We start from the raw sequence: 26,760 nt of genomic DNA, 5'->3' as shown, positions 1-26,760 counted from the left end.
AGACAACATCCGTACATCTTGTCCACTGATGTAGTCACTCCATCTTAGAATCACAGAATCATAGAATCATTTAGGTTGGAAAAGACCCTTAAGATCATCAAGTCCAACCGTTAACCTAGCACTGCCAAGTCCACCGCTAAACCATGTCCCTAAGCACCACATCTACATCTCTTTTGAATACCTCCAGGGATGGGGACTCAACCACTTCCCTGGGCAGCCTGTGCCAGTGCTTGGCAACCCTTGCGGTGAAGAAGTTTTTCCTAATATCCAACCTAAACCTCCTCTGGCGCAACTTGAGGCCGTTTCCTCTTGTCCTATCACTTGTTACTTGGGAGAAGAGACCGACCCCCACCTGGCTACAACCTCCTTTCAGGTAGTTGTAGAGAGTGATAAGGTCTCCCCCATCAGCCTCCTCTTCTCCAGGCTAAACAACCCCAGCTCCCTCAGCCGCTCCTCCTAAGACTTAGAAGGCCATTAGGTTGGTCAGGCAGGACTTGCCCTTGGTAAAGCTGTACTGGCTGTCTCAAATCACCTCCTTGTCCTCCATGTGCCTTAGCATAGCTGCTAGGAGGCTCTGTTCCATGATCTTCCCAGGCACAGAGGTGAGGCTGACAGGTTGGTAGCTCCCAGGGTCCTCCTTTCGACCCTTTTTAAAAATGGGTGCAATGTTTCCCTTTTTCCAGTCCCCAGGGACTTCACCTGACTGCCATGACTTTTCAAATATCATGGAGAGTGGCTTGGCAACTGCATCAGCCAGTTCCCTCAGGGCTCTGGGGTGCATCTCGTCCAGACCCACAGACTTATGTATGTTCAGGTGCCCCAGGTGGTCATGAACCTGATATTCTCTTACTGTGGGAGGAACTTTGCTCCCCCAGTCCCCGTCTTGCGGTCCGTCCACTTGAGAGGTGTGGGAAGAGAGGTTGCCAGTGAAGACTGAGGCAAAGAAGTTGTTGAGTACCGCAGCCTTCTCCTTGTCTTTTGTTACCAGTTTGCCAGTCAATACATCAATACCAGCCTTAATCTACTGTTTTAACTCCCAGTTCTTTCCATTTGAAGCACAGACCTGGCTGAGCGGGAAGAGGGCTATTAGCTTGATAGTTACAAAGTCAATAGAAACCGAATTTTAAAAGGATATCAAATCCTCATGATAAGGGACATGGAAGGTTGCATGCTCAGTGATCCATACTATTCCCTGCAAATCAGATCAGGGAGATTAGTCTTTTCTAGTGATTAGTTTATTTGCTTTAATGCAAAGCAGTGAAAGCAGTTCAGTGAAACATGTAGCTAAACAAAACCATTTCCTGAAGTATATAGAATTAAATGCTAGAAAAGTTTACAAAATTATAGGTCTGATTTAAACTGACCAAAGCCAGACACTCCAGATGCATGCCTATAACTTCTTTACATCATGCTGTTTGCAGGCACCATGGGAAATTTCAGCCTTAAATCTTGTTAAATTCAAAAGAAAACAAAACGCCCTGAACAAACAGCCTCCTTCCCCAAATACTCACACACACACACAAAATAACAAATTCATGACAGTTTATGAGCTATAGAATTAAAACCTGCAAAACATTAAAAGGTCTGATTTAAACTGACCAAAGCTAAAAATTCAGAGCAAAATTATAATGCCTTTATATCATGCTTTATGTTGTGTAAAGAACCCACAATCTACCAATACAGAATGTTCAACCAATTGTGAATAAAAACCGAAGTGTAATAACCAGATCTTATTCTAATTCAGTAACTGTAACGATGAGAAAATTACTAAAAACAACCACATGGATCCTAGCATGGACATAAAGACCACGATGACACCCATGAGCACCTCGTGCCCAAATCCCCGTGAGTGGCATCACTGCAGTCGTTTGTGGGGAACCGCAAAATGCTGCCAGGGGTTGTGCCCTGAAGTGCCTTCGAGGGACTGAAACTGAGACCTGCTTTGGTATGCCAGTAAGCACCATGAATGTGCAACCAGATCTTACATTTTACCACCTATCCAGGCCATCGAGAAAAAAGGAAATATTCTATAGTTAACAGAGCACTTCTTCTCTTCCCTTCTATTGCTAAAGTAAATTTCTAGCAAGGCTTTTAAAAATAGAAGGATCAAATAGACATAAAATGTCATAGTGAGATTTCTAAAGCAAAAATAATCTCCCATATTGTTGCAGCACATGGATGCCTTCAGTGTGAAATTGAGCCAGTCCATTTCTTGCACGCAGTGAGTACTTGCAAAATGCCTTTCCCATACCCTCCCAGGGCTCACTTTCTGCAATCCATCCTGGGCACTAGAGACCCTCAAAGCAGAAAACCAGATTCACTGCATGTCAGCTAAAGATCGTAGCTCTATAGTTCAGTACTATGACAAACTCTGGGTTTTTTGAGAACTGGTGTTGGAAGCAGGGACAAACACAGTCTTCATCTAGAAGCCAGGGAGGTCAGTGATGTGCAAAAATCCCAGCAAACAGCATGCAGCTGCTAATACTTTTTCTTAGAAAGGATTTTCAGATGAGCTTTGGGTTATGGCTACCATGAGTTCCAGAATAATGCATTCAATAATTGTGAATAGGACTGCTGAAATAACCCTACATACAAAAGAAAGACAGACAATATTTGTGCGTGTATTTGAATGGAGACAGTTTCAGACTTGCTCTTTCCAATCTGTGAGACAACTAACCATGAGTCTGCTCTGATCCAGAACCCTCATAGCTGTGATAGCCAGCTGTCCACAACTGTGCCAGCAAGCTCTGGCACAGCAGCTTGCTCAACCAGCTAAATGATTTCAAGGATAGGGCAATTGGACAATATGGACAACTTTCTTCTGCACTTCAGCAAAGCTGTGACCATACTCAGTGCTTATGATCTGGTTCTTGACTTGCTTTTCATGACTTAGGTTGCTTATTTATCATCCTGATCAAGAAAAGCAGAGCAGACCATTTCCTTTTCTTTATTTGAACAAAATCCTTGCCAGTTTTAATTTCATGTCTGCTGCCCGAGCCCGAAGTTGCATGCATAGCTTTCAAACATTGCAGAAGAATGTTTATTTGCGCTAGGATATTTTTCTAATCAAAAGTGGAAACCCAACATGAACCATATCTATCCATCAGTAAGACTTCAATAAGTGTAGTTTTGCAAGATTCTTGATTTTGTGTCAACTGTCTCCATTTCACTTCTACATCTGTGCATACTTATTATTCACATAATACACTACAACAAATATCTAGAAAACCAATCGTGTATTTATGCAGGGTTTTTTTAAGTCGATTACATAGCCTGTGCTCCTTGTCAGGTTTGACTCATGTAAATGCTTACAGAAAGAAACTGCACTGTCAGCACTGCCAGTGTGGTGAACTTACTGTTTTTTCCTGCAAATTCCTACTGGGGGTAAAGCAGAGGGACTGGGAGGGTCCCTGCCTGTCGAGAGTGGAACAACGCAAGCATTGCAAACCAAGCAGGACAGACCCCTTACTTCTGTCTAGTTGCCTGAGGTCTGGAGGCCTTTTAGATGCAACCTTCAAGTCCAGATGCCTCTCTACTTTTTATTCCAAGACAGTTTTATTAAAACTCAAGATTCTTTTACTTTTTTCCCCAACATCTCCTGCTGTTCATCAGTGTTCGAGTGCAATGCTTTCCCAGGTGACAGGCACGTTTCAGGTGTGTTTACTTGGTGTGTGTGCAGACCAGGCATTAGAAGCGCACCGAGGTGCCCATGCCTAAGCCAGTGTATGCGAACACACAGCTCCTTAAATCCTCCTCCATAATGTGACTGCACCCTGCCACCCATCTGAGCCCCAGGTGCTACCCTCAGCTTCAGTTTTTAATCTACCAGTAAAACTCAAAGTACATTTTTGGCCTATAGGCCATACAGAGGAAAGAAGGATGTTCTGTCTTGGATTTTGTTGTATTTTGGCATTCACACTCCTAAACATAAATTATTAATGTTCAAATAGATCATACTTTTCACAAACTTGTTCCACGCACTGCCTGACGTCCCACAGATTTCTCTTTCTTTAACTTGCCGCTCCACAGACATCAGACATCCATCCAGGTCTCCACAACCTCCAGGTTCTCTGGATATCTGCACTTTAGCCCTTACTCTCGCCTTTATGATATTTCCCAGCTCTCTCCTTTGGCCATGTCTTTCTCTCCTCCAGTCTCCCTCTGAACTAGTTGCAGCTCTTTTGCTAAGGTTTTTCAGGTTCTCCAGTTTTCCTTCTCACATCTCCACCTCTCTGGCCCGTGAGCATATGCCGTGCACAGGCTTATTAACTACCCATCCACTAACACAGGGAGGGATGAACAACAGCCGAACCGTGGTTGTGTTTCCCCCAACAAGAGCAGGATCCGTATGGCTGAGTACCCAGCCACTGACTGACATGAGACTTTTCCAAAGCTAATGTCATTACAATTTCACCTTCCACGTTTGGCTGAAACTGGCTAATGTACGCCAAAACTAGACGGCAAAGACAGACAGAAAACCACATTAAAAACAAATGCCTAAAATTCAGACACCCATTAAATGTGATATCGTTTTAAAAACCAGTTAGATAAAAATAATGACCATTTTCAAAAGGAGTGTACTGCCTATACTGAGGCCTAAGGTCTGAACTCTAGCACCCATTTGTTTAAAAATGAGTCATGATAATTACTTTCATTTTCCATCAGAATTTCTCCCTCTTCTTCCTCTCCTCCCAATACCCCCTGTGAAAGGCCTTGGTAAAAATCTGCACGGGGACTCCACCACCTTCTCAGTACCACATTTCAGCTGGCCAAAAATAAAGGAATAGAGCATTAAATTAAATATGGGCCCCCACGCAACTGTGCTGTGTATTCCTCCCTTTGAGCACTCCCAGCTGAATCAGGCAGTGCAAGACATGGCCGGCTGAGGTAACAGAAAAAAGCCCACACGAACAACAGTTCAGTCCCCTCCTTCTTCCCCACCTTCATCAAACTACAGAAAATACAAGGTCAATTTTTCTTCCATGAACCTTTCACCCATTTCAGCAGAAAGAAAAATCTCATTTTCATCCCAATTAACCCATAACATGACAAGTCCTGAGAGAAGATATCCAAAGCATATATGGGAACATATTTCCTCCAGATTTAGATCAATTTAAAGATGCCGTACAAAAGTGTGTACAGAATGGTTTGAGAGAAATAAATAGGAAATGCCATGCTGATACTGTAAGTCATTTCAAAAAGCATTGAGGCTGGATAATCTTGCCCTGGCCCTGACACGATGGTGCCATGGTAGTGTCAGGATGCTCATAAAGATGTAAGGAAACCCTCGGGGAAGCACGCGGGGCTCATCGACAAGCAACCAACCTGCGAGTGCCTTCCTGGCAGAGGAACGGCTGCAGGAGCACACTCCTGTGCCCCCCTCCTTCCCAGGCTCTGAGATTTTACTTCACCCACAGAAGCCTGCAACGATAATGAAAATGTTAATACAATCCCAGCTACCTCAGTACTAGTGGGGCTAACTATTAAAATCTCATGAAAAACATAATGAAGCATTTTTTTTAATTTTTATGCACTAACCACAGAAGAAGGCAATTTATCAAAACCATTCACTACATCTGACTAATAGTTTTGTACATTACAGGAATCCACAACTAACTGATGAATGCTGATAAGCTGTAAACCATTTCTCTTCTTGTAAATATTGCAAAGGGTCCAACAGTGCTGCTAATACTGCTGCAATAAAAAAATAAAAGAAAGAAAAGCTAAAAGCATTTCAGAAGTACAGAAAAAGTCTTTCCACTATTTTTCACATTTATGTTGCTTTCCTTCCTCTCTCTGGAAAAACGAGTCATGCAGCTACGTTGTTATGGGCTGCAATCTGGTGGGATCGCAGTGTTTAAACTGCATTCATCCTAGTTACAGCTTAAATGGCAGAGCCCTAAAGGAACAGCAAGGTACTGGGGAAGGTTATCAACTCAGCTCAGGGCGTTTTGCCCCTTGAATCAGAGCTGAAGCAATGTACCATTAAAATATTAGGCAACACAGAGCTGCTGGTTTAGACAAGCTACAGCTCAGAGACAACTGGTGGGCAATATTGCTTTGCCAGAGCAGTGGTGGTGGGGCAGGGAAGAGGAAAAGCTAAGCAGCCTCTCCCCACCATGGAACAGGGAAAACAGCTTGCACTACACTGTGCTGGTGCTGATGCAAATATCTGCCCAATTATGTTTTTTCTAAACTAAATATGTGAATTCTTCTGCCCAATGAACTTGCATTTTGACTCTGTAAAAATAACCCCAATATGAAAGCAATGAGCAATTTTAAATGGGGGAATACATAAAGTACAACAGGACACAAATGAACCTTTACCTGAGAATCATAAACCATTTTAAAAACAGTAATGGGTGAAATTCAACCTTGTAAGGGGGGCAGCACAGGCCGTACATCACTTAAGCCCTACTTAAGGCCTCAAAATAGGATTTAAGTGAAACTTAGCCGGTGCATGACATTTGTGCTGACACTGTGCAGAGCTGAGTGCCACCCATTAATGACTTAACCCTCGCAAGCAAGCATTCCTCTGAGGATCATTACTTTTATTGCAACCATAGCTTTTGAAATAAAAGGACTGTCTTTTGCACTGCTGTTTCACATTATGAGGAGCCCGGTGGCATCATCATCTTTAGATATTTCTACTTCTCATTTTCATGCTTCTCTACGCTATGGCATGACACCCTGACCTCTCAGCTGTGCTCCCCTCCTGTTACCTGGGTCAGCAGAAGTGTTACCACTGGAGACCTTCTAACATGAAGCTGCAGCTTCAGTTAATTGATTCCACGAGCCGTATAATGCTCACTGATATGTCTTGCAGCACTGGGTGCACAGGGCAATTATTCAATGGAGGTTTGCTGCTTCCTATTTTGACAACTGCTGCTCCCCTTTTCAAGAGAAATTCACAGGGGAGCAAGGAAGACCCCAAGGAAAAGAATTAAACCAAAACAACCAGGACCAACAACAACAAAATCTCTGTTAAACCAAAACAGCATGTAAGTGCTACTCTCTAAAGCTTTATATCTATCTCACCCTTTCAGAGCAAGCTTTGGAAATCACAGGCTTAGAGAACGGGGGCCTCTGTGACATCCGAGCCTCCCACTGCACCAGGATCCGGGTGTTTGGCCTTGGCTTCAAAGAGTCACCCAACCTGCACTGCGAGGTCACCAGGTTAATTGTAAGCAACTTCCCATGGGCTCATAAAGTATGGATGATACAGCCAAACTTTGAGATGTATATATTAAAGTCTTTTACCCTGAATCATGCAGAGTGACATCACCTCTCACTGCCACAGCGCGGTGCAAATACCTTCCGAAGCCATTGCCAATGTTTGCTATGAGCGAGGGGAGCTGAAGAGGCTCAGCCCTTTCCAGGACTGGTTCCTTGGAAATGCACAGCTATGCGTTCTTCCTAATTTTCTCTGTGAGATTTTGTTTAACTCTTGTTTGGTTCAGCTGCACTGTAGTCCAGTGAAGCCTGAAATCACAATATTATTTCCCATTTTGTGCATCTGGAAACAGTACGCTTGGTTGTTTTCCTAAACACATTCGAATGCTAAGTTTTGTGGTTAAATATAAGGTTTCCTCAACATAGTTACAGAGGCTCTTATTTGAATTTTCTTAGTCATAGTTCTATATGAAATCAGAAGTTTTAACGAGGATTAAACCCATCTCTTCTGCTAACACTATAATTTTATTATAAACAACTATACACAGGCAATGCTAGGACTGAATTATTTGGTGTATCAGCATACTCAGATATGAAGAGTTTGATTCACCTCGTAAATCCACCTCATAAAATACGTTCAGCCTGATTCCCGTTCAGTGCTAACATGCTAATGAGGCACGGCTAAGATTTGCCTGCCATGCCCGCTTAGGGCTTCGCATGCTCTTAACCAGCAGTGATGTCCTGTGCAGCTGATCTAGATAAGCAGCTGACATCACCTTCAAGGAGCAATGAGCTGGCTGCTGAGCTCCAGGAGCAAACACAAAGTTGCTCCACCGCGTTCCCCTGTCTCATCCCAGCTGCTCATCCCAAGCACAGAGCACAACACTTCCTAAATCAATAGACCGCTTGCATGCATAGATGAGCATGGCTTGCTCTGTACTGTGGCTATAGTAACAGCATCATTTCTTTTAAATAAACCATCTGGAAATGCCTTATATTATTAATTAGAAATATAAACATATGTTGACAGCTGCAATTTCTTTATATGAGCCTTCAGTTTCTGCACTCTCCTTCTGTTTTACTGTAGCATCTCAATGGCGAATGGATATCAAGAGAACAAGAAACCACAAAAGCAGATTTTCTCAGCTCTGAAGCTGTTGACTGCCAGATTCCTCTCCTGAACATCACAGAGACAGAGGCTGTGCACTTTGTGGCCGGTGATGAGCCGTTCGCAAGATGGCAAGTGAAAGTAGGAATTTCTTACGTTTCTAAGAAATGATTTAGGAGAAAATCAGTTGTCATGGTAAATTAAAATGCAAAGCACAATTTACTTCCCTTCAGAAGTGAAAATGCCTGTAGAAATACTCACGTTAATGCCATGTAGGGAAAAAGAAAAAACCACCAACCAAAACAATATGAATTAAAAACAGGTGTCTTTGTAGGCAATCCAAAAGGGTAAATTACAATCACTTCTCCAGGTAATCACCTGAGATTGATGCAGTTGTACTAATCAATTGTTAATCATTAGCATTTCATTTCTGGAAACCCCAGCTCAAACTCCTGATTAGGCAGCAAGTATAAGACAGCTCTGACTCGCTGGTTGCAAGGCTGATGCCTGCACAGTGCAGGAGCAGAGCACTCCTGGGCAGCAGGTGAGGGCTGGCATTGCGTGAGCAAAGCTGCCAGTCATGGGCTTAAATGACTGCAGGAAGAACCATGTGCAGTACCTGCTCATGCTGGGTTCTCTGCTGCAGTTTTAGACCCTTTTGTTCACAAAACGATACCTACTTTCTAAATATTTCCAGGAAATCAGTGCCTTACTGACCCTGCGCCTGCTACCCTTGGTTTTGCTCTCAGCCTGGATGGTTATTTTCTGCAGATTGGTTAGTTTTTTTTTAAGACTGAGATCATTTAAAGGCTCCATAGCTGAGAAAAATATATTGCCATAGTATAAAGACTGCAGATGTGCTTTGAAAATTGCAGCATGTAAAAATGAAAAGCGTAAAACACTCACTTCACTGCGGTGTTATGGCCTGTCCTGCGCCCCACAGCTGTCTGTACCCCCGACTGGGGACATGTGCTGCCTGTGGCTTAGGGGAAACAGAAAGATGTTTGGCAGTACACGTTTTCTATCTGGTAATTTATTTTAAATAGATAAGTATTTATGTTTTAAGAGATTGGTGTAAGATCTCTGTGGGAGCAGAACTTGACCATTGGCTGTTGGGGTGGACCTTGAACCTTCCTTCTGAGGAAGGAGCCATCAGAGTGGGCAGACATCGAGGCTGAACCAGGAGGGCAGCTCATCTGCTTAGGGCTCCAAAATTTCTCTAAGATACTGAACTCTGCTAACTGTGAGATGAAATGTTGCCTCATGATGGAAGGATCCAAGAGGGACACACTCTTGAATTTCTTGGCCCAAGAGGACACCTAACATTTTTGCCTGGGCACAGAGCCATTTCTGCAGTGTAACTAGGAAAGCTTCCTTGCAGCTCAGGTATATTACGATGCAGTTTGCTTTCAAGTGCCGCTTTTCAGCCCTGAGGAGGTCTGTACCATTTTTCTTATTTTTCCTCTCAAAACACATGTAGAATATCTCTTTCCTTGCACTCGAGTTCAAGAAAACCTCTGCACCTGTAAGCCTTCTGCCCCTTCCCTCTCCTTCAAACCCCGCAGGAAAAACAAGTTCAAGGCTATGCAGCAAACAGACAATTAAATCGTCTCAGTCCGGCCTGGCCGGCTGCGTGTCAATCCTAGTTCTCCTGTGGATCTTTTTGCTGAACGAATTGGGAAGGCAGAGCTCAGCGCGCAGTTTCAAAGGCAGCTGGCCTTACATGGTGGCACAGAGAACAAAACGGTGAAGCTTTTCAACAAAAAAAAAAAATATTTGAAACTAATTCCACAGATGTTCAAAAATTTGTGGTCCAGAAAATTCCTGATAAGACTTACTGCAACACTGATCTTCTGGGTTATGTTAATAGATACTTTTTAAAATGTAGGTAAAAGATTTTTCAGAATCAAAAATCAAAACAATTCTTTCTGGAAATACCACTGTTCAATATTTTCAGAATCTCTCCCCCCTCCCAAACCAAATTTCAGAGGAATCAGCAAAGTTTCACATAAGCTTTTTTTCACTACCAGTGCTGGGGGAATGGGGGCCTGACAAGCTCTTCTCAGTGCTCTTTCATTTTATCTGCTCTTGTATTCATGTTTCAGATTTTGCTCATTCTTTCCATGACACGCTGCTGAACGTAGATAAGAAAGTACATGGGGCTACACCAGAGCGTTTGGTATAATTAGTTTAGATATCAAAATAAGAACTCCTACTTGGGCAGTAGATGACTTGGACTGTCCACACAGATGCCTGGCTGCAGTGTGAAGTGTGAAGGAGCTTGGCAGGCACTTCTCTGGTTTGGGAAGCAGGTCTCTTGCTTATCCTCAATTCATTATTGTTGCCTGTATTTGTCAAGAGCAGAAAAAATATTTGTTAAAACGTCAGTAAGGCAGAAACTGAATTTGAATTCATCAAGTTTTTACAGCTTTCCTTTTCTATTTACAAACATTCACACAAGTCAAATTGTATGTAGATTATGAGTGATACAAAGAGCCAAGATTGTTTCATGATGAATGAAATAGTTCAGGCAGAAGTGACAGATTTCCTGGTTGTCCTGCCTGCTTATCCAGAAGAAGTGGCTCTTTCTTTCCAGATGATCCACATGTTCAAGCAATCAAGGCACAACGCTAAGTGCATCTTTGGCTTTTAAGGGCCAACCGAATTTGAAGAGAGGTTTGCTCAGCTTAGGTCTCATTGAAGTATTTGTTCCACATCACTAAGGTGACTAATGGAAAAGCAATTAAAATAGCTATAAAACAACCCAATTCTAAAAAGACACCAAAATGGATGTTGATAATAGAACGTAGAAAAAAATAAAGAATACAAAAAAAAAAAAAATCAAATTGGCAAGAGTTACATTTCACTCACAATGCTCACTTCAGACAGAACAATTAGTGCAATTTTATAGCTTTTTATATTTTTCCCTGTCTACGCATTTCTTCACCCGTTATTAGTGCACTGGTATTGAGACAACATTGGACGCTCTGGCAAAAGAATGAAATGAAATGTAAATTGCATTAGGAATAATATATTGTTAATGGAAGCCTTGCTGCCAATAAGCACTGTCTTCCAGAGAAGAGCAGGTCTTGAGGGGGGTTGCCTGTTTTATTTTTTTCTCCTCTCAAACTGCAGTATAAGTTCTTTACTTCTTTTAAAAGAGTTTTTACTTTTAGTATAACACACAATATCTATCATCTCAGCTGAGTATGATGCACAGGATTTTTTTTTTCTTTCCTTCAAGTTATACCAATGAATTTCACTTCAATTTAAATCAGTCCAAAGAAGTTGTCTCCCTTTCACAATTTCAAATTGTGAATAGCCATGAATACTGCCTGTTTACCTCCTTGCACTGGTTTCTGCAGAAACAAATGCTCTTAGCTTGCAGTGCATTTTGAGCTGAGAACCATCACATGTGAAACTGTGGGAGTATCTATCTGCTGTATTACGTTCCATGAGCTTTCAGATCATTCTTAGTGAACTTACGATAATTGATGCTTTTTATGAAACTTATGAAAGTAATTTTTATTCTGTGCACTTCCAGTTATCTTTGTTCAATTTAACATACATTATTTCTATGAACTGAAATATAGTTTATTAATTGATCAAAACACTTTACACTCTTGACCTTGTAAAAGTGCTTTGTAAAGGGACTGCGGATGTTTCAGCTTCGGGGTCACAGGAGAGATGGAGGAGGGCTTGGGGTTGTTTTTACAGCAAGAGGACAGAAGGGTTACCTGCCTGATCCAAAGCAAAGGCCTTGTTAGGTCTGCTAAGCAGCAGCTTTAGTGTGACTGTGAGAAACCAAAACCTAAAAAATACCTGACAGAAAGGGCTTTGCTTTCCTGCTGGTGTTCATCAGTGTTTACGGCATGGCTTTCAGCAGTATTTTGGGGTGCTCTTGAACGTTCACACATCTCAAGAGGTGTCGCAACGCTCTCTCAAAAGTTAACCCTTTCCACGCTAGTCTGGTATCTTCTCATTTTTATCGTAGAAAAATTAAAATATAAGCTCATTTAACCCTTTATTGTGTAAGCATTCATATATGAAAAATGCCATGCTAACTTAATGCTTTCTAAATTACCTACATGTACAGGAAACTGCGAGCTGGGACAGACGGTGACTGTTCTTATAATGTACCTTCCTATGGAAATGGGACTGTTGCCATCTGGTATTATCCACTCCAGCACTTTTTTTTAAGGTTAATTTAAAATGACCTAAATAGTAGGCATTCTCTTTTTTTTTTTTTACCCCAAGGATTTTACTTACTGACTTGCCATTAGTAAGGAAGTGGTCCTGAATTTCAGCCAAAAATCTTAATTTCATTTCACAACTCCTTGAAAGACACCCTTGTAGTACTTGAGTACTTATGCAGTTTCCATAAGGGTATTGAAGAATCCCGCAGAAAATACCCTAACAGCAATCAAAAAAGTTGAATGCCAGCTGAGCCAAAAGATCTTTTGGTTATTAATGAATAGTTTCCAGTTTGGAGCATTTAGCAATTTGTTAGCTTGCAGTACAGCCACTCACAAGTGGTTTAATTTATCTTGCTGGCAAGCATCCAGTTCAAGGGGGCAACAGTATATGCTCCAAAATGAACAGACAGTCTCCATATGGAACATTATTACTTATAAGGATGATTTTTGTATCATTTAGATCACTAACGATGGCTTCCAGTACAGTAATTCCAGAGTGCTGACCCTGTACGACGCTGTCTGCCAGGCCTGCCAATTCCATCCAACCGGACTTTGTAAATTAAAGGTAATTTAAAGAGCATAAAGGTTTAATATGGATCGTTCATTTCTTCCTTAGCCCTCTCCCTCCCTTTGATGTACTGTGTGTAATAACTGCTTTAGAAGAGGAAAATCTATTTCATAGGTCAGCTGCACAACCTAACACTTTTCTCTCTTTCACAATCTCCTGTCTGTGATATTTTTTTTTCATACTTACGTGGGGTATGAATACCTATAGAGCATGCTTTGTGACGGACATCTCTCAGACAGACACTTCCAGAAAGACCGTGGTTGATGATATTTATACTTTGCAGCTGCTCATGGAAGTAAATAAGACTGAGGAGTCTCCCCTGAAAGGCAGCTTAACTTCACTTTTCAAGTGTCTCTGCTAGTAAGCTATTATACCTCTCCCAGCCGGTTTGGTGAGGGCACTGTAACTGTAAGGTATATCATTTCTATACCCATTTTCTGCCTTAGCAAGAGGTATACTAAGATGCATGTTATACAGTTTTTGTCATGTGAAAACACCCTTGAGAGAACATAAAACATCCTTGCTTACATTAAACACAGCTAAGTACAAACATATAGTACTTTGACAGTTTCAAAACCGTAATCAAAAGTCTAGTGCTACATTTTAAACTGCCAACATGCTAGGAACTGCCTGGAGAGCACTATAACCCTCTGTTTTCCTGCGGACTTATTAGTGTAACATCCTCCATCCCTTAAAAAAGAGAGTCCCTGCTTTTATTTTCTAGAGAGCTGTGTTAGACAACTTTTCCATTTTTCAGTGCGGCTTCAAAAGAAACTTTTTGGAGGGTATTGGGTGGGATATTTGAATGTGCTGATCCTGCTTCCTACCCTCAGGCAAATATGAATGAATAGGAGACCACCAGTCTGCATTTTTATAAAATGAAGATTAATCAGGTATATCTTAACTCATTTGCCTCACTGTTCTCATTAACACTAATGGGAAAATACAGTTTTCAAACTTGCACTGATTGCAAGAACATACCAGTTACCAAAATAAAACGAAAGTTCACATTTTTTCAAATAAATCAGTGAATAGAAATTACTTTATAGGTCCAAATGAGGGCAAAACCACTTAAATTTCAGATTAAAATAATTGTGTCAGAACCATTTCAATTAAATCTAGGCTGTTTTTCTTTTTTTGTCAAAGGCTTTCCTTATTCTTACATTTCTGAAACTCAGAAATATATGGTTTCTCAATATGCTAGTGTTCTTTAGGGATTATAATAATTTCTATCCTAAGATGCTTCAAGGGACTATTTGAACTAGGCTTCCAATTGCATCAGACCGCATTCTAATTACCTCTCTTATAACATTACTTTGTAATACCTAAATTGCTTTCAGAAAAGGTGTTTCAATTAGGGGACATTTTATATCAGGCCATTTCACATTCTGTGTTCTTCTTTTATGGAGCCCATTCTGTACCACACTATCACATCAGAAAAAAGCATCTTTTCATTCAGAACATCAAGCCTTTGAAAACAACAATGTAATAAAATCTAATTAACATCCAGATTTTAATGTTGAAGATCTGTCATGTTCTATCATGTCGGGGCAATCATGAAAGTCCTTTTTGTTTCTCTACCTTACCCATTACTCTTAAAGTGGTATTATTTAAAATATTGACTAATATACTTTGCAAAAGAAATTTGAGAAACTAATAAAGCAGTAGATAGAAACCACAAGGCCAGTAACAGTACACACAGCAGTCTCAGAAAAGCAATGTATATTCAAAGGAAGAAAAAGGAAAAATGTCTTTGGTCCTTGTAGCTTCTCCCTCCTGCTGTCCCACCGTGGCGGTGACATCTCCTGTGTTCCCAACAGCGCCCCATGTTTTGCTGGGAACCTGCAATGTCAGATAAAAGTCCCGTCTGCAAGTGTGCCCCAACACAGGCTACAAGCAAAAGGCATTAATCTGCAACAGGACCTTCCTGTGGCATAGATGTTTAATTGCATCTGTTAATTATGTCCCTGTGTTCACTTCTCTGACAACCCAAGTGTCTTCAGCCCACATGGAAGCCCCAGGGCCTCCCTGGCCCTGGTGGCCGCCCGAACTAGGAGAGGACCAGGTCAGCCTCAGAGGCTGCCGTGCCCACAGTGCACCACATGAACTTCTGCCGGGATGTTCTGCCTGACCGACGCACCAACAATGTGCTTAGCTGTTGTTGACAACTATCTCATGGGAGCCTAAAATCTAACACACTTCTTTATTCTGCTTTTATATGACTGCTTTTTCATATTTTTATGAAGAACCTCCAGAAATAATTAAGTTACCAGAACAGGATTCCAAAATTTCAAACGGAGCTTTTATCCAGTTTCACTAGTTTTCACTAGTCTCATGGAGGTCACTTTTGAGCATTACCTAATAATCATCATATTAGTAGTCACAGCTGGGAATAATGATCACATACACTACATAAGTGTGGAAATGAAAAAAAAAAAAAAAAAAAAAAAAGAATCACATTCTGTTGCATTCATCTATGACAAGCATCATCACATGTTGCCTGAGCTAAAACACCCAAAGGATCTCAAACTGAAACCGGAAAACTTACGTCTTGTTTTCTCCCTATTGGGAGAAAGTACCAGCATTTAAATTGCTACTATTTTATTTTTTCAAGAGACAAGTGAGTTTCTGCTTATCTCCAGAAATTATTAACTGCTAATTTCTTATCTTTATTTCTTTTTTCCTTACCTCCAGCTCCCACCCATTTTTATTTCCTTTTTTGGCAGGAAAATACTTGTAATATTGATGGACTTTGCTATGGTGAAGGAGAGTCAAGCCCTACCAGTCCTTGTCTTCTCTGTGAACCTGACATTTCTAAGTTCACCTGGTCTATTAATGAAAGTAAGACAGATTTTTCTAAGATTTAGAAGCACTTAGCTGTGAATTTATGACTCGGTCTATGAAATACATGGTTCCTTCATTTGGCTAACATGAATCTATCCTGCACAATAGTGCATGTGGACTGTTTGCAATGGGAATAATTGGGTGCACCAGCAACGCAGACTGACCAGAAGCAGACAGTACTCCACTGCGTGCACTATGCATCTGGGCACGTATCATGTGCTGGCTGAAACCTGACAAATCTCAAATTAATAAAACCAAAATAACACCTGACAATGAAATTGTTGATGTGCCAGTACACCATGCAGTGCCCAAGTCTGTCAGCTAAAGGTGACGGACCCTAAATACATCTGTCATCATCTCGCAGGTACGAATCTTTAAGGGAACAATTTGGGGAAAGCACTGCTTTTAAAACACTAAGGTATATTTTTGGTATCTGGAAGAATTGTTTTCATTCCCTGAGCCAAATCCTATAAAATGCCACACAAAAGACCTTGGCTTGGCAGGGAGTCTAAGTGATAGGGATCAGCCACTCATTAACTTCACTGCCACAGAACCTAAAGGCTCATTCTGCAGCCCGTCATGGCAGGGGTCACGGAGAAGGCTGCCTTTTGAAGCACCTCCTGAATGCTGAGGACGTAAGCATAGCTTTTTCATGGCTACATCCCCAGTGTAAACAACAACCATTACTTACCGCATGCTTTACAGATAATCCGTGTTTCTAGCAGCGTTATCCTCACAGCGCATCCCCTCTCTTACATGAGCACGTTTGCATCTGGTCAATATAAAGACTATTTTACCGCTTTTATGTAGATTCATGTGTTGATTCTAGAAAGATTTTTTTGCACTTTTAGGTTCTGTAAACACAAGGAAATTACAGAGAGACATGTGAGTGACAGGACCAGTTTGCTTTGTTTGTTTGCAGTTTTATATTCCTTTAGGGTGACTAGGTCAGCAGGACCCTTCTGGAAGGAGAGGAAGATTGCTCTTGTCCTTGGGGAACAGCTGGGCATGCTCAGGGACAGAGGCTCCTAGAGAGTGCAAGGTATGGCAGCAGAAACAGCGAGAGCTGTAACACAACAGCTGGAGTCCATAGCTCCAGTGGAGACACCACCAAGGAGAGAAGTGAGCAGACACACTCTCCTCAGAGGTGACAGAAATGCCTGCGAGAAGGACCAGCAAGGACTCAGCAGTTTCTGGCAACACAAGAAGTCATAAGTTGTCTGAAATCAATTTTGGAAGCAAGAACACAATAAGAAGGGAGAGAGTTGTTCATGAGTCCTTGTAGTTCCTGTTCCAGGCTATCCACTTTGAATTTTCTCTATTTAAAAACATATACCTCCAGTTTATGTCCTAAAAAATCCACCCTTTTGGGATTTAAAACTCCCTGTCAGGAAAAGGTGTAGGCAGATCCTTCCCAGGTGTTGGCCAACTAAAAATCCCATTGGATGTTACTTGCATGAGTAGTTAAAATGCCTACAGGTAAGCCAGACCTGAAGAAGAGCTTGTACACCTGACAGCGTGTGTTTTTCCCCCCAAGGATATAGTTTAGTCTAATGAAGGGATATTATCTGTGACTCACAAACCTTGCCTCCTTTCTGTCCTTCCATTGTGTTGGCCACAGCAGTAGCATCTCCAGGGATGAGCTGATCCTGATTGTCTAGACAGACTCATTACTAATACTGAGACAGTTCAATTTTGAAATTCAGAAAATGGCTTAAAAGGGAAAAACAGCATTTGGTTTTGGCATTTATAAAGCTAGAAGTGATTTGGGAAATCTGAAACAGATCATGGTTACCTTTTCAATAATTTCAAAATTTAAAAATATTGAAAAGAAAGGGTTTGCCAGACTTGTTTTCAAAATTCTGAAAACCTTTTAAAAGCTTCTGCAATAATTGGGAGTGTATATATATATTCACTGGATGGCAAGGAGATCTCTGTGGAATTAGAAACACTCTTACTCACAGACTACTTTCAGAACATCTGATTTTATGTTATTTTGTGCCTACAACTTCTCGTTACCCTCCATCCAGTTAACACCTTTGTGTTTATTTGTAAATGCATACCCAGCATCAATATTTCATTGATTACTTTGGGCACAACTTTTATGGGCTCCACGGTTTAAGTGTTCGGGAAATAAAAGGTAAATTAATAGATGGAAGCTTTCAACAGTTACGCCAGGACAATCTGCTGGACAAGCAGTTTAGAAAGCTCTGATAGCACAGCATCAATGAGTGGAGAGACACATTTAAATAATTGCATAATGTGAGACATGCTATGGAAAGCAAAGCTTGATAAAAGGATATGCACCACAAAAAACCCCTAATGATGACTTCCCACAAGTATAATGCAAGGACACACGCAGTCCTTATGAGAACACGTATATAGTGCATAGTTTTAGAGTGTGACTTGAAATTAATCCTCAGTATTAGAAATGTTCTTTAAGTTAAACGTAACTATGGTCAAATTACATTGTGAGAAGATTCCTTTAAGTATCAGTACGTGTCAATTTGTCTGCTGGTTAAAGAGGAAAGGTGGCTTGAGACTGGGAGGCTTAGGACATGGAGACAAAATGCCTGGCCCTGCACAGAGCTGCTGTCACCTCAGGGTACTCATCCGATCTTACTTTTCCTTGGTTTCTAATTATAAAATGCAATCATTTCTCTACCTTGTCCTCCCTACGTATTTATATTCTAAGTATCTTCAGGTAGCATTTGTCTTCTATTGTAAAATAGCCTTGTACAATTAGGCTTTTATCTTCATTAAGGAAATACTGAATGTAAACAACACTAGAAATATCAATGCTGATGGTGACATGATATGCACTAGTGCCACTGGGGATAGAGAATCTCAGCATCACTGATGTACCTCTGCTGGCACTGAGACGACCTTTATTCCTGATGAAATATCCAACTGAATTCAGTCAAACTGCACAGGCTTAATTACTACTCGTGTGCAAAGGCAGGAGAGTCTACTCAATGGAAGAGTTATGCAATATTCCCTCCCCCCCCCCAAAGTTGCCCACCCAATTCATTTGTCATTCATCATTTTGAGATTTAGTTTACTTATATTTAAATGGATAGATCGATAGAGTGGTAGATAGAATAAGTATATATATGTAAGTATTAGAAATACAATTAATTAAAGTTTTAGTAAGAATTGGGGTTCTAGTGGGAGGTTATAGAAGTCATGTCTGATCTCTTCTCATGTATCAGATAACACACCAAAAGTAATCAGAGTTCAGGATGGGAGAAGAGTTCAGTATGGGGCACGAAGAAAATAGGAGGAAAAAGGTATACTTTTTGGTAAAGCCATTTGCTGCCTCTAACATCTAAATCGCTTTCTCCATCAGTCTCAGGGTACGTTCTGTATCTTTTTCTTTGAGAGAACTCCTACAAAGACCCTTGCTGTGAATCTTTACGTGGGAGAAATGGGAATTTATGTAATCATGGTTTCATTTTTGCTGTTTAGACAACCTGCCTCCTGTGTTCCAGGCCCCCTCCAGCCAGCTGCTGACATTTATTGGTGAGAATTTTGTTTACCAGTTAATAGCAGTGGATCCGGAAGGGTCAGCTGTGCTATTCATCTTAGAGGCTGGGCCACAGGATGCCAGGCTCTCTCCTGCTGGCCTTCTTATCTGGAAAGTTGATTCAGAAGAAACGCAGACCTTTGAATTCACTGTGTCGGATGAATGCAATGCACAGAGCAGATATTCTGTTGAGGTAAGGAAATGAACTCTTTAAAGGAAAAACAAAACAAACCTGTTTATCATGTCAGTGCTTTGGTGCTATTGTCATTATAGCTTATAATTTGTTCCTGTCTTGAAAACTAAGACTTCAGCTATTTCCTCATAAGTGTATATTATCCAGCACAGCAATAATGATCAATTAATGGAATAAATATCTCTGAGAACATAGAAACTATATATACAAGGAACAAGAGAGAGTGCTATTGATTGCTGTTTGAAAGAACACTCTTGCAGAGCCTTTTAATGGTTCATTAATCTGCTTTAAAATTCACATTCTGCATTTGGATTGCAGAAAAAAGCATATAACATAAAAGACCAAGTTTTAGCTATAAAAGGGAGATTATAACTCATTCTCAATGATATTTTTAGAGGGTGTCTTGCTCTTATGTCATTACTCCACACTTTAAGTTTCTTGGCAGAGCTTGTGCATTGCTTTGTCTTTATTGTATAGCCTAACGTTAATCCTGTGACAGGATGAGCTAATAAAGTGGGATGCAGACTCTTGACATAAGAACAGTTTTGTGAAGAAAAAAAAAAAATCCTAAAGATTCCAGTTTTTACTCATTCCAATCACTATCATCGAAAATACCAATCTGCTGAACCCACACAGCAAAGAGGAAACTGGAGTGTAGATATGGTTTGAAATTGAAGCATTTCAAACTAGACCTATGTTTAACTAGGTGAGATAATACAGAGCTTTGAATCTGTTGAAATGCTGTTCTTGTACATACGTTCCCTGAAGAGAGAGACTGGCTAAGGAATTCCACAATCATGTTCCTGCCTGGGAGCCATTTGTAATGTGAAATAGTAAGGAGGGCAGGCAGGCAAAGAGAAGAGACTTTTCATTTCTTCTTTGAAGAATAAGGAACAAATTCTGCCCTCAGATACTATGTAAAAACTGCTGTTATAGCAAATAGGATTTTTTTTTTCTTAGAAGAAGTTAGAATGTGCCCCTAAATGATGAAAAAAAAAAAAAATCCCTTTAAAGTCAAGCTTTCAATCAAAGAAATAAGTATGCTGAGTATGAGACCATCTATCTAGACAAAGGAAATTGGTTAGAAATAAGTTTTCGTAATCCTAGATAACATGTTTGCACTGCAAATCTGCCCCTTCCTAAAGGGTTCGGAGGAACCTTACCACAACTCCCTCTTGCTTTCCTCAGGTTGGAGTGAAGCCCTGCAGCTGCCTCAATGGTGGAACATGTGTTACCAATATCAAATTCCCTCCAGGCCTTGGTGAATACCTGTGCTTATGTCCAAATGGATTTGATGGAGAATTTTGCCAGGAAGATATTAATGACTGCAAATCAAACCCCTGTGGCAGCGGAACATGCGTGGACAGTGTGGATAGCTACTTTTGTAAATGTCCCCCTGGTTTGGGAGGTAACACCTCACTGTTTCCGTCTCTGATTTAACTAGAGATATATTGTGCTACAGGATTTTTTGAGTGCAGCATGACCACAAGCATCTGTCAGATGGACTGTGTAAGCCTCCTCTTCTGCTCCTGTAACTTAGCTTTAGACAGATAGAAGACGTGCAAAACAGGCTAGCTAATTATCCATGCTCAAGGAAGGAAAAATGACCTAATGCTCTGTCGTCCTGAAATGATCACTCAAGGAGGCTGGGAACCTCCCTGATCTCAGTTTCCACCTGCTTATTTCCCATGGATTTGTCCATCCATGAGATGAGCTAGGAGAAGACTTAGTGGAAGAGAGAAAAGGCAAAGATCCAGGACCCTTTTGCACTCCAGAGGATTTTACTAAATTAAGCCAATGAAAGAACTGAGAATGAATGATTTTTTTAGGTCTAGGAAGGAGAAGTAGGTATGGAAAACATGCAAAAATAAATTGTTCTTTAGTCGCACTTGAAGCTTCATTAAATTTAAGCATTAGAAAACCACAAACGCATTTGGTTGTCAGACATGCTGATGGAACAAACCTAACCTTGTAAACTGTTCAGGGCTGGCCACAATATGATTTTAAGAGATGCAGGGAAGAGGGATGATCACTGCACCAAAAAAGGTTCTTTTAGAAAAGCAGAATGAAAAGTATTAAGAGGAGGAGTTGGAGAATGAAATGCAGGGAGGCCAAAAAGGTGGACGCAAGACATATAGTGCAGAGAGGAAAATCTGAAATGTGAGGAGAAAGAGAAGCATCTAACAGATAACGGAGGTGAGGAAAGAGCATGTTGGTACCTAGCATGCAAGTTATAGTCAGCTTCACTGCATTCAGGACATCTGTGAATGATTCACACACGTGAAAAAGCACTTGTGACAGCATGTGGACAATGACTCCCCCGCGCTCTGCAGACTGGAACCGGCAGAGCCAGCCATTAGACTCTCTGCTGCAATAAGCTCCTGGAGTTTGGCTGAGCTGAGTTGCTGTTGGGTCTCACAGAGTGCCTGCCACCTCCTCCAAGCTGTGACCCACACTCCAGCTGTGCGTAACACCACTCGCTTCCAACATAACAGAGTTTCACGTTGGCCTAAACACACCTTCTCCTGGAGTTTCATGGAAGTTGTGCTCTTTTCATTTGCAGTTCAGCTCTTCAGGAGGTACAAGGCAAATCTGAACATACAGGACTTGAACAGGATTTCTAAACCTGGCTCTCGCTCAGCTTTGCAGACAAAAGGCCAGTTAAAATAACAGTCATTGGAAAGTAGACATTGTGTTGCTATCCATTCTTGTCACATTAGTCTCCCAAAAGTGAAAGGTGCTAACTGAAACTGTGTTAGAACATCTCTTGGATCAGAACCATTTCAAAAGCAGAGTAAGAAAAAAACACCTTAAGCTGAGTTCAGATTTCAGTCCTTGAACCTGTCAAAAACCCTACTCTGTTCACATATGAAAGCATGAATGAATTCATGAGACCCATAATATTGGCTGCTGTGCAGTGCTATAGGTTTGAAAAATCCTGTAGAAATAACATCAAATGCACATAATTATTACTGCTTACAGTGTGTACATATAGAAGAAACTCAATTATAAACAAAAGCAATGAACAGATTTTGCTCAGTGGGCTCATACAGGCAGCCAGGTACCCTTTCTGCCTTTCAGCAGTTCATGAAACCTTCTTTGTTTTGGTCATGTGGGACTGCAAGTCCGGATTTCATTAACTATGAAATTCCAGCAGAAATGAAAAATCAAAAACATTCAGAAGTGGAAGTTCAGAAAAATGTCCTAAAAGATGTATGACACCTAGGCAGTATTGACTCCAGGTAATGCTATCAAATAGCCAAAGCCTCCTGATATCCAAAGTGTTCGTGCCACCAAAGACCTACTGATGCAAGAACACACAAGCCTAAGCATGGAGACTAAAGTTAGAAACTGAAAGTTTGACCGAAATATAAAAATCCCCAAACCAAACAAACAGATGCAGAATGTCTTGAATCCCCCTGGAAAAACAGGGAAATTTAAGGTGGTTTTTGGCTGTATTTGATTAAACACTTGGAAATATCTAATGAGAACAATTCTTCATTGACTATAAGGAGGTGGATTAAATGAATAAAAAGCAATATAATTCCATGAGTTCATAACTTCAGTGGATCTGCTCCTGTTGTTTAATCATCACCAGTTTCACACTGCTGCCCTTCTCACTTTATGCAGTATTGCACATAGATGGAATGAAATCAAGCCCTATTATTCCACATAAAATAGTCTGCCATAATTACAATGCATTGTTTATAAATTCACATGGAGCATATTCTGAAATGTGGTTCTCATTCTTACACAAACAGTAAAGAATGCGATATCCAACACTTCAAAATAACACGCTTGAAAGCAACATACAGCTGACTGTGCAGACAAGGGCACAGGACACCCTGACGGCTGGAGAAACACTGGGTTTTCCTGAACCCTTAATTCTTGCCAGGTTAAATAAATGTCCATTGGTTTTGCTGTACTTCCCTCACCAAAAACGCTAAAACACAAGCAACAACAGAAAAAAGGATATGATTGAGTGAAACAGGAATATATCTCAAAGTTTTAATAGCAGGTGAAAAATTATAAGCAAGTGGAGCTGAAAGCCAGCTGGGAAGCAGATGATTTTACTTCAGGGCAGGTTCTGTGACAACAATAAAAGCTCATCCACGATGCTGTGTTTATGTCTCAATTCCCCAGAAAACCATCAATAATCTAATGAGAAGGCAATGCTATACTGCTCAAGTGACAGCACCACTTCACCGTCAGATCTTTACAAATGATAGCGAACAGGTAGTAGAAACTAAAAGTTAACTCTTCTGAGAGCTTCTCCAACACCAGTACAAGAGAAGCAGCAGCACAGGGAACACAGTGTGTTGCTGAGCGGTAGCAATTCAAGTGCATCGGTGAATCTCAGGCAATGTAAGGGTAAAATGTAGGAATGGGAACAAGGCAGGGAGAGAAAGCCACTGGAAAATCTGAGAGAAGGATGACTCCAGAATTATTACTACTTTAAATTTCTGCAGAGACATATACGTGTTTATCTCATCGAGTGTTCAAAGCTCATTCATTTCTCTTTGACGTTGTTAACAAGATAACAAGAATTCCTGTTGTTTCTTCTTTTGGCCACTGAAAGCAAGAACATCACCCGCCTGAGAACAGAACTCATCCTTGAAAACTGCATCTCAGTCACAAAACCATTCTTTCTTTCCCCGTGTAGCATTGGTTAATATAAAATTGGGGGCGGGGGAGAAATGGAACTATAATTTCATTTTGCTTTTCAGGAAACTGAAGAAAACCCCAAGACTTGTTCATGGTTTGTAACAACCATAGAGTCCCTCAATGAGATTGCCCGTTCCTTTAGAGTCAACTTAACGTGAACACAGTCAAAAAGTCTTTCTCTGCATCTGTAGGTGGTCAGCTCCTCTCGAGGCAAAAAAGGACTTTATCTTCTCAGCCAATTTCCCATGCAGGGATGGAGAAATAGAGCTGGCACAGAAACAGATGTTTCAACCTTGCAACCTGAAGGTCTTTTATTCCCCTTATTTTTATTTGTACTGTAGCAGTGCCAAGAGAATTGAGACTCTCTTGTGCTGCAGTGCACTGGAGGTCGTGCAAACAGAATAATTGACACTTCTTGTTGCAGACAGTTTTCTGTCCATTTCTGCTGCTTCTTCAGCAACCTTCAGCCAAGTTTCAGACTTTGCAAACATTTGTCCTTGGACTCAGCTGGATTATCTTTACGCCCAAATTGATCAGATACTGTTTAAAATCAAATCTCTCTGACTGAAAAGAAGTGCTTGCATAGTTCCACCTTTACATTACAAAAATCAGTCAAGTGACTGAATTTTAAAATTTAGCTTGTTACTTATGGTGTTCTTTTGATTTTTGTAATTCTCTCATCTTTGAGATTTTAAAGCCAGCCCTTTGCAGCAAAAATTGAGTATGTAGGAGGGAGGAGAAGGGACTGGGGCAGAAGTGGCTGTTCTTACTGAAACTGGGAACTTAATTCCTACTTTCCTTGTCTATGGTATCATGTTTAGTCTTTATATGATACTCAGAAAGAAAATAATTACTAATCTAATCAGAGGGTAACTCATTCAATATTTTCCAGAATGTGATGTCTAATAATTTCCCAAAGCGTCATCAGAAAGCAGTATCAGAAGAAAGCAGCCTGATGTTAGGAATGTGCTAATTAAATTATACAAATAGAAATAGTAATCCAAAATGTAACAAGGGAGAGAAAAAAGGAAGTTAAGCCCTGCAATACGATGTGATGTCCAACTTACATAAAAGAAGCAAGAAGCATGCAAAACCAGAACAACTTAGCTTGAGATGGCACCAGAAAAGGGACGTGCCTTTTGTGCTACTGTTGTTTTTTTTTTTCCCCCCACAAGACAAAGCAGGCATGAGAAGGTGATGCCACTAACTTTTTTAGGCAGCTCAATCACGAGATACTTTAATTTGAGTTTTTTACATGGAGATGCTATTTTAACTTAAAAGGAGTAGTGGAATCTGAAATGCTGAAGCAAGGAGAGATTATGTTGTAGGAGATGAATAATAATGTTCTGTTTTTATCATCCTGTAATTCATTCCACTGGGACAAATTCCTTTTTTGAAGACAAAAAAAATATTCTTTTATCCTTAAATCTTCTTTCATGATAAAGCTGGATATCTGATATGGAACAAGCCTTTCTGTACCTTGTGGTATGTCTTGAAGCAGGCACCTGGACTCTCGAGAAGGTGTCCCAATCTCCTTGGGTATTCCTGCAAGGCACAAAGGGCATGCCTTAATAGAAGTGATATGGGCTAGTTTACGACCTGCTATCAGGACTGCATATTCTGCTAACCAGCAATAGCCAAGCAAGTTTTCTCAAGTGCACAGAGACAGCAGCACACATACCTGAAGCCCGAGGGAGTTTTTAACAACATTATATGTGATTACTGTGCATCATTCGCTTTTCAGATAGCAATTTTAACTTTTGGGTCATCCTTCCCCTATAGGTATCTGTTAAATCATCTGGAGCTGTGCATTTGAATATCAGTTGCTTCAAGGGATTTTTAAAACCCTATTTCCAAAATCAGCAATAGCCAAGACACATTGTTTTGGGTTCAGATCCTATAGCAGCTTATCTTCTGTACACCAGCACTGTGGCTCAGAGACATTTTCAGAATGTTTTTTCAAATTTTATTTTTAAACAGAGAAAATTGTTTTTTAAAAAAATCTGATCATTTTGTAAGGTTTACCTTCAGCCAGACTCTAGCAGGCTGGTTCACAATAAGCTATTAGTTATGTGAGGTTCACATAGAAATGAGAAGCACAATAGGTCAGTACATGGATCTTCATATCCTAAAGCCAAAACGGTGACATTCATTGGCTTCTTCAGTATATGACAAGTATCTCACATAAACAAGACAACAAAAGCAGCAACAAAGACGCGAAACGAAGGGGAAATAATTAATTTAACATGCACAGTTTTCTATGAGCAGTAGTCTTAAGTTCAGCACTTCTGGTGCCAGTAACGACAGTAATAAACAGTGTGATAAAAGCAGGTTTAAGTGAGACAGCAGGGAATTTGGCTCTAACATGAGTGACTTACCCTGTAATGAGTTTAGAGCTGAGAAGTAAGCCTTCGTCTACTTCAACATTTGAGATGAGGAATAAAACAAGGAATCTTTCCTGATTATTAACCTCCCCTTTGTTTTGCC

The 26,760-nt window shown here is 40.6% G+C and overlaps 1 protein-coding gene across 1 annotated transcript in view; it reads left to right on the top strand.

The window, feature by feature from the left end:
* LOC309591782 (von Willebrand factor D and EGF domain-containing protein-like) overlaps positions 1-26,760 on the top strand; it is a gene marked incomplete at its 5' end in the record, with an annotated part of 180,394 nt that overhangs the window by 91,558 nt on the left and 62,076 nt on the right. The window contains 6 exons of the mRNA XM_082314548.1: positions 7,047-7,183; positions 8,261-8,422; positions 12,938-13,042; positions 15,772-15,886; positions 19,358-19,608; positions 20,797-21,016. Of these exons, the coding sequence (XP_082170674.1) occupies positions 7,047-7,183; positions 8,261-8,422; positions 12,938-13,042; positions 15,772-15,886; positions 19,358-19,608; positions 20,797-21,016 (990 nt within the window). The remainder of the gene's footprint in view (positions 1-7,046; positions 7,184-8,260; positions 8,423-12,937; positions 13,043-15,771; positions 15,887-19,357; positions 19,609-20,796; positions 21,017-26,760) is intronic.

The sequence above is a fragment of the Platalea leucorodia genome (genome assembly GCF_965183815.1).
Source record: "Platalea leucorodia genome assembly, chromosome: 5".
NCBI classification, from domain to species: Eukaryota; Metazoa; Chordata; class Aves; order Pelecaniformes; family Threskiornithidae; genus Platalea; species Platalea leucorodia.
This window is presented reverse-complemented; position numbering and strand designations above follow the sequence as displayed.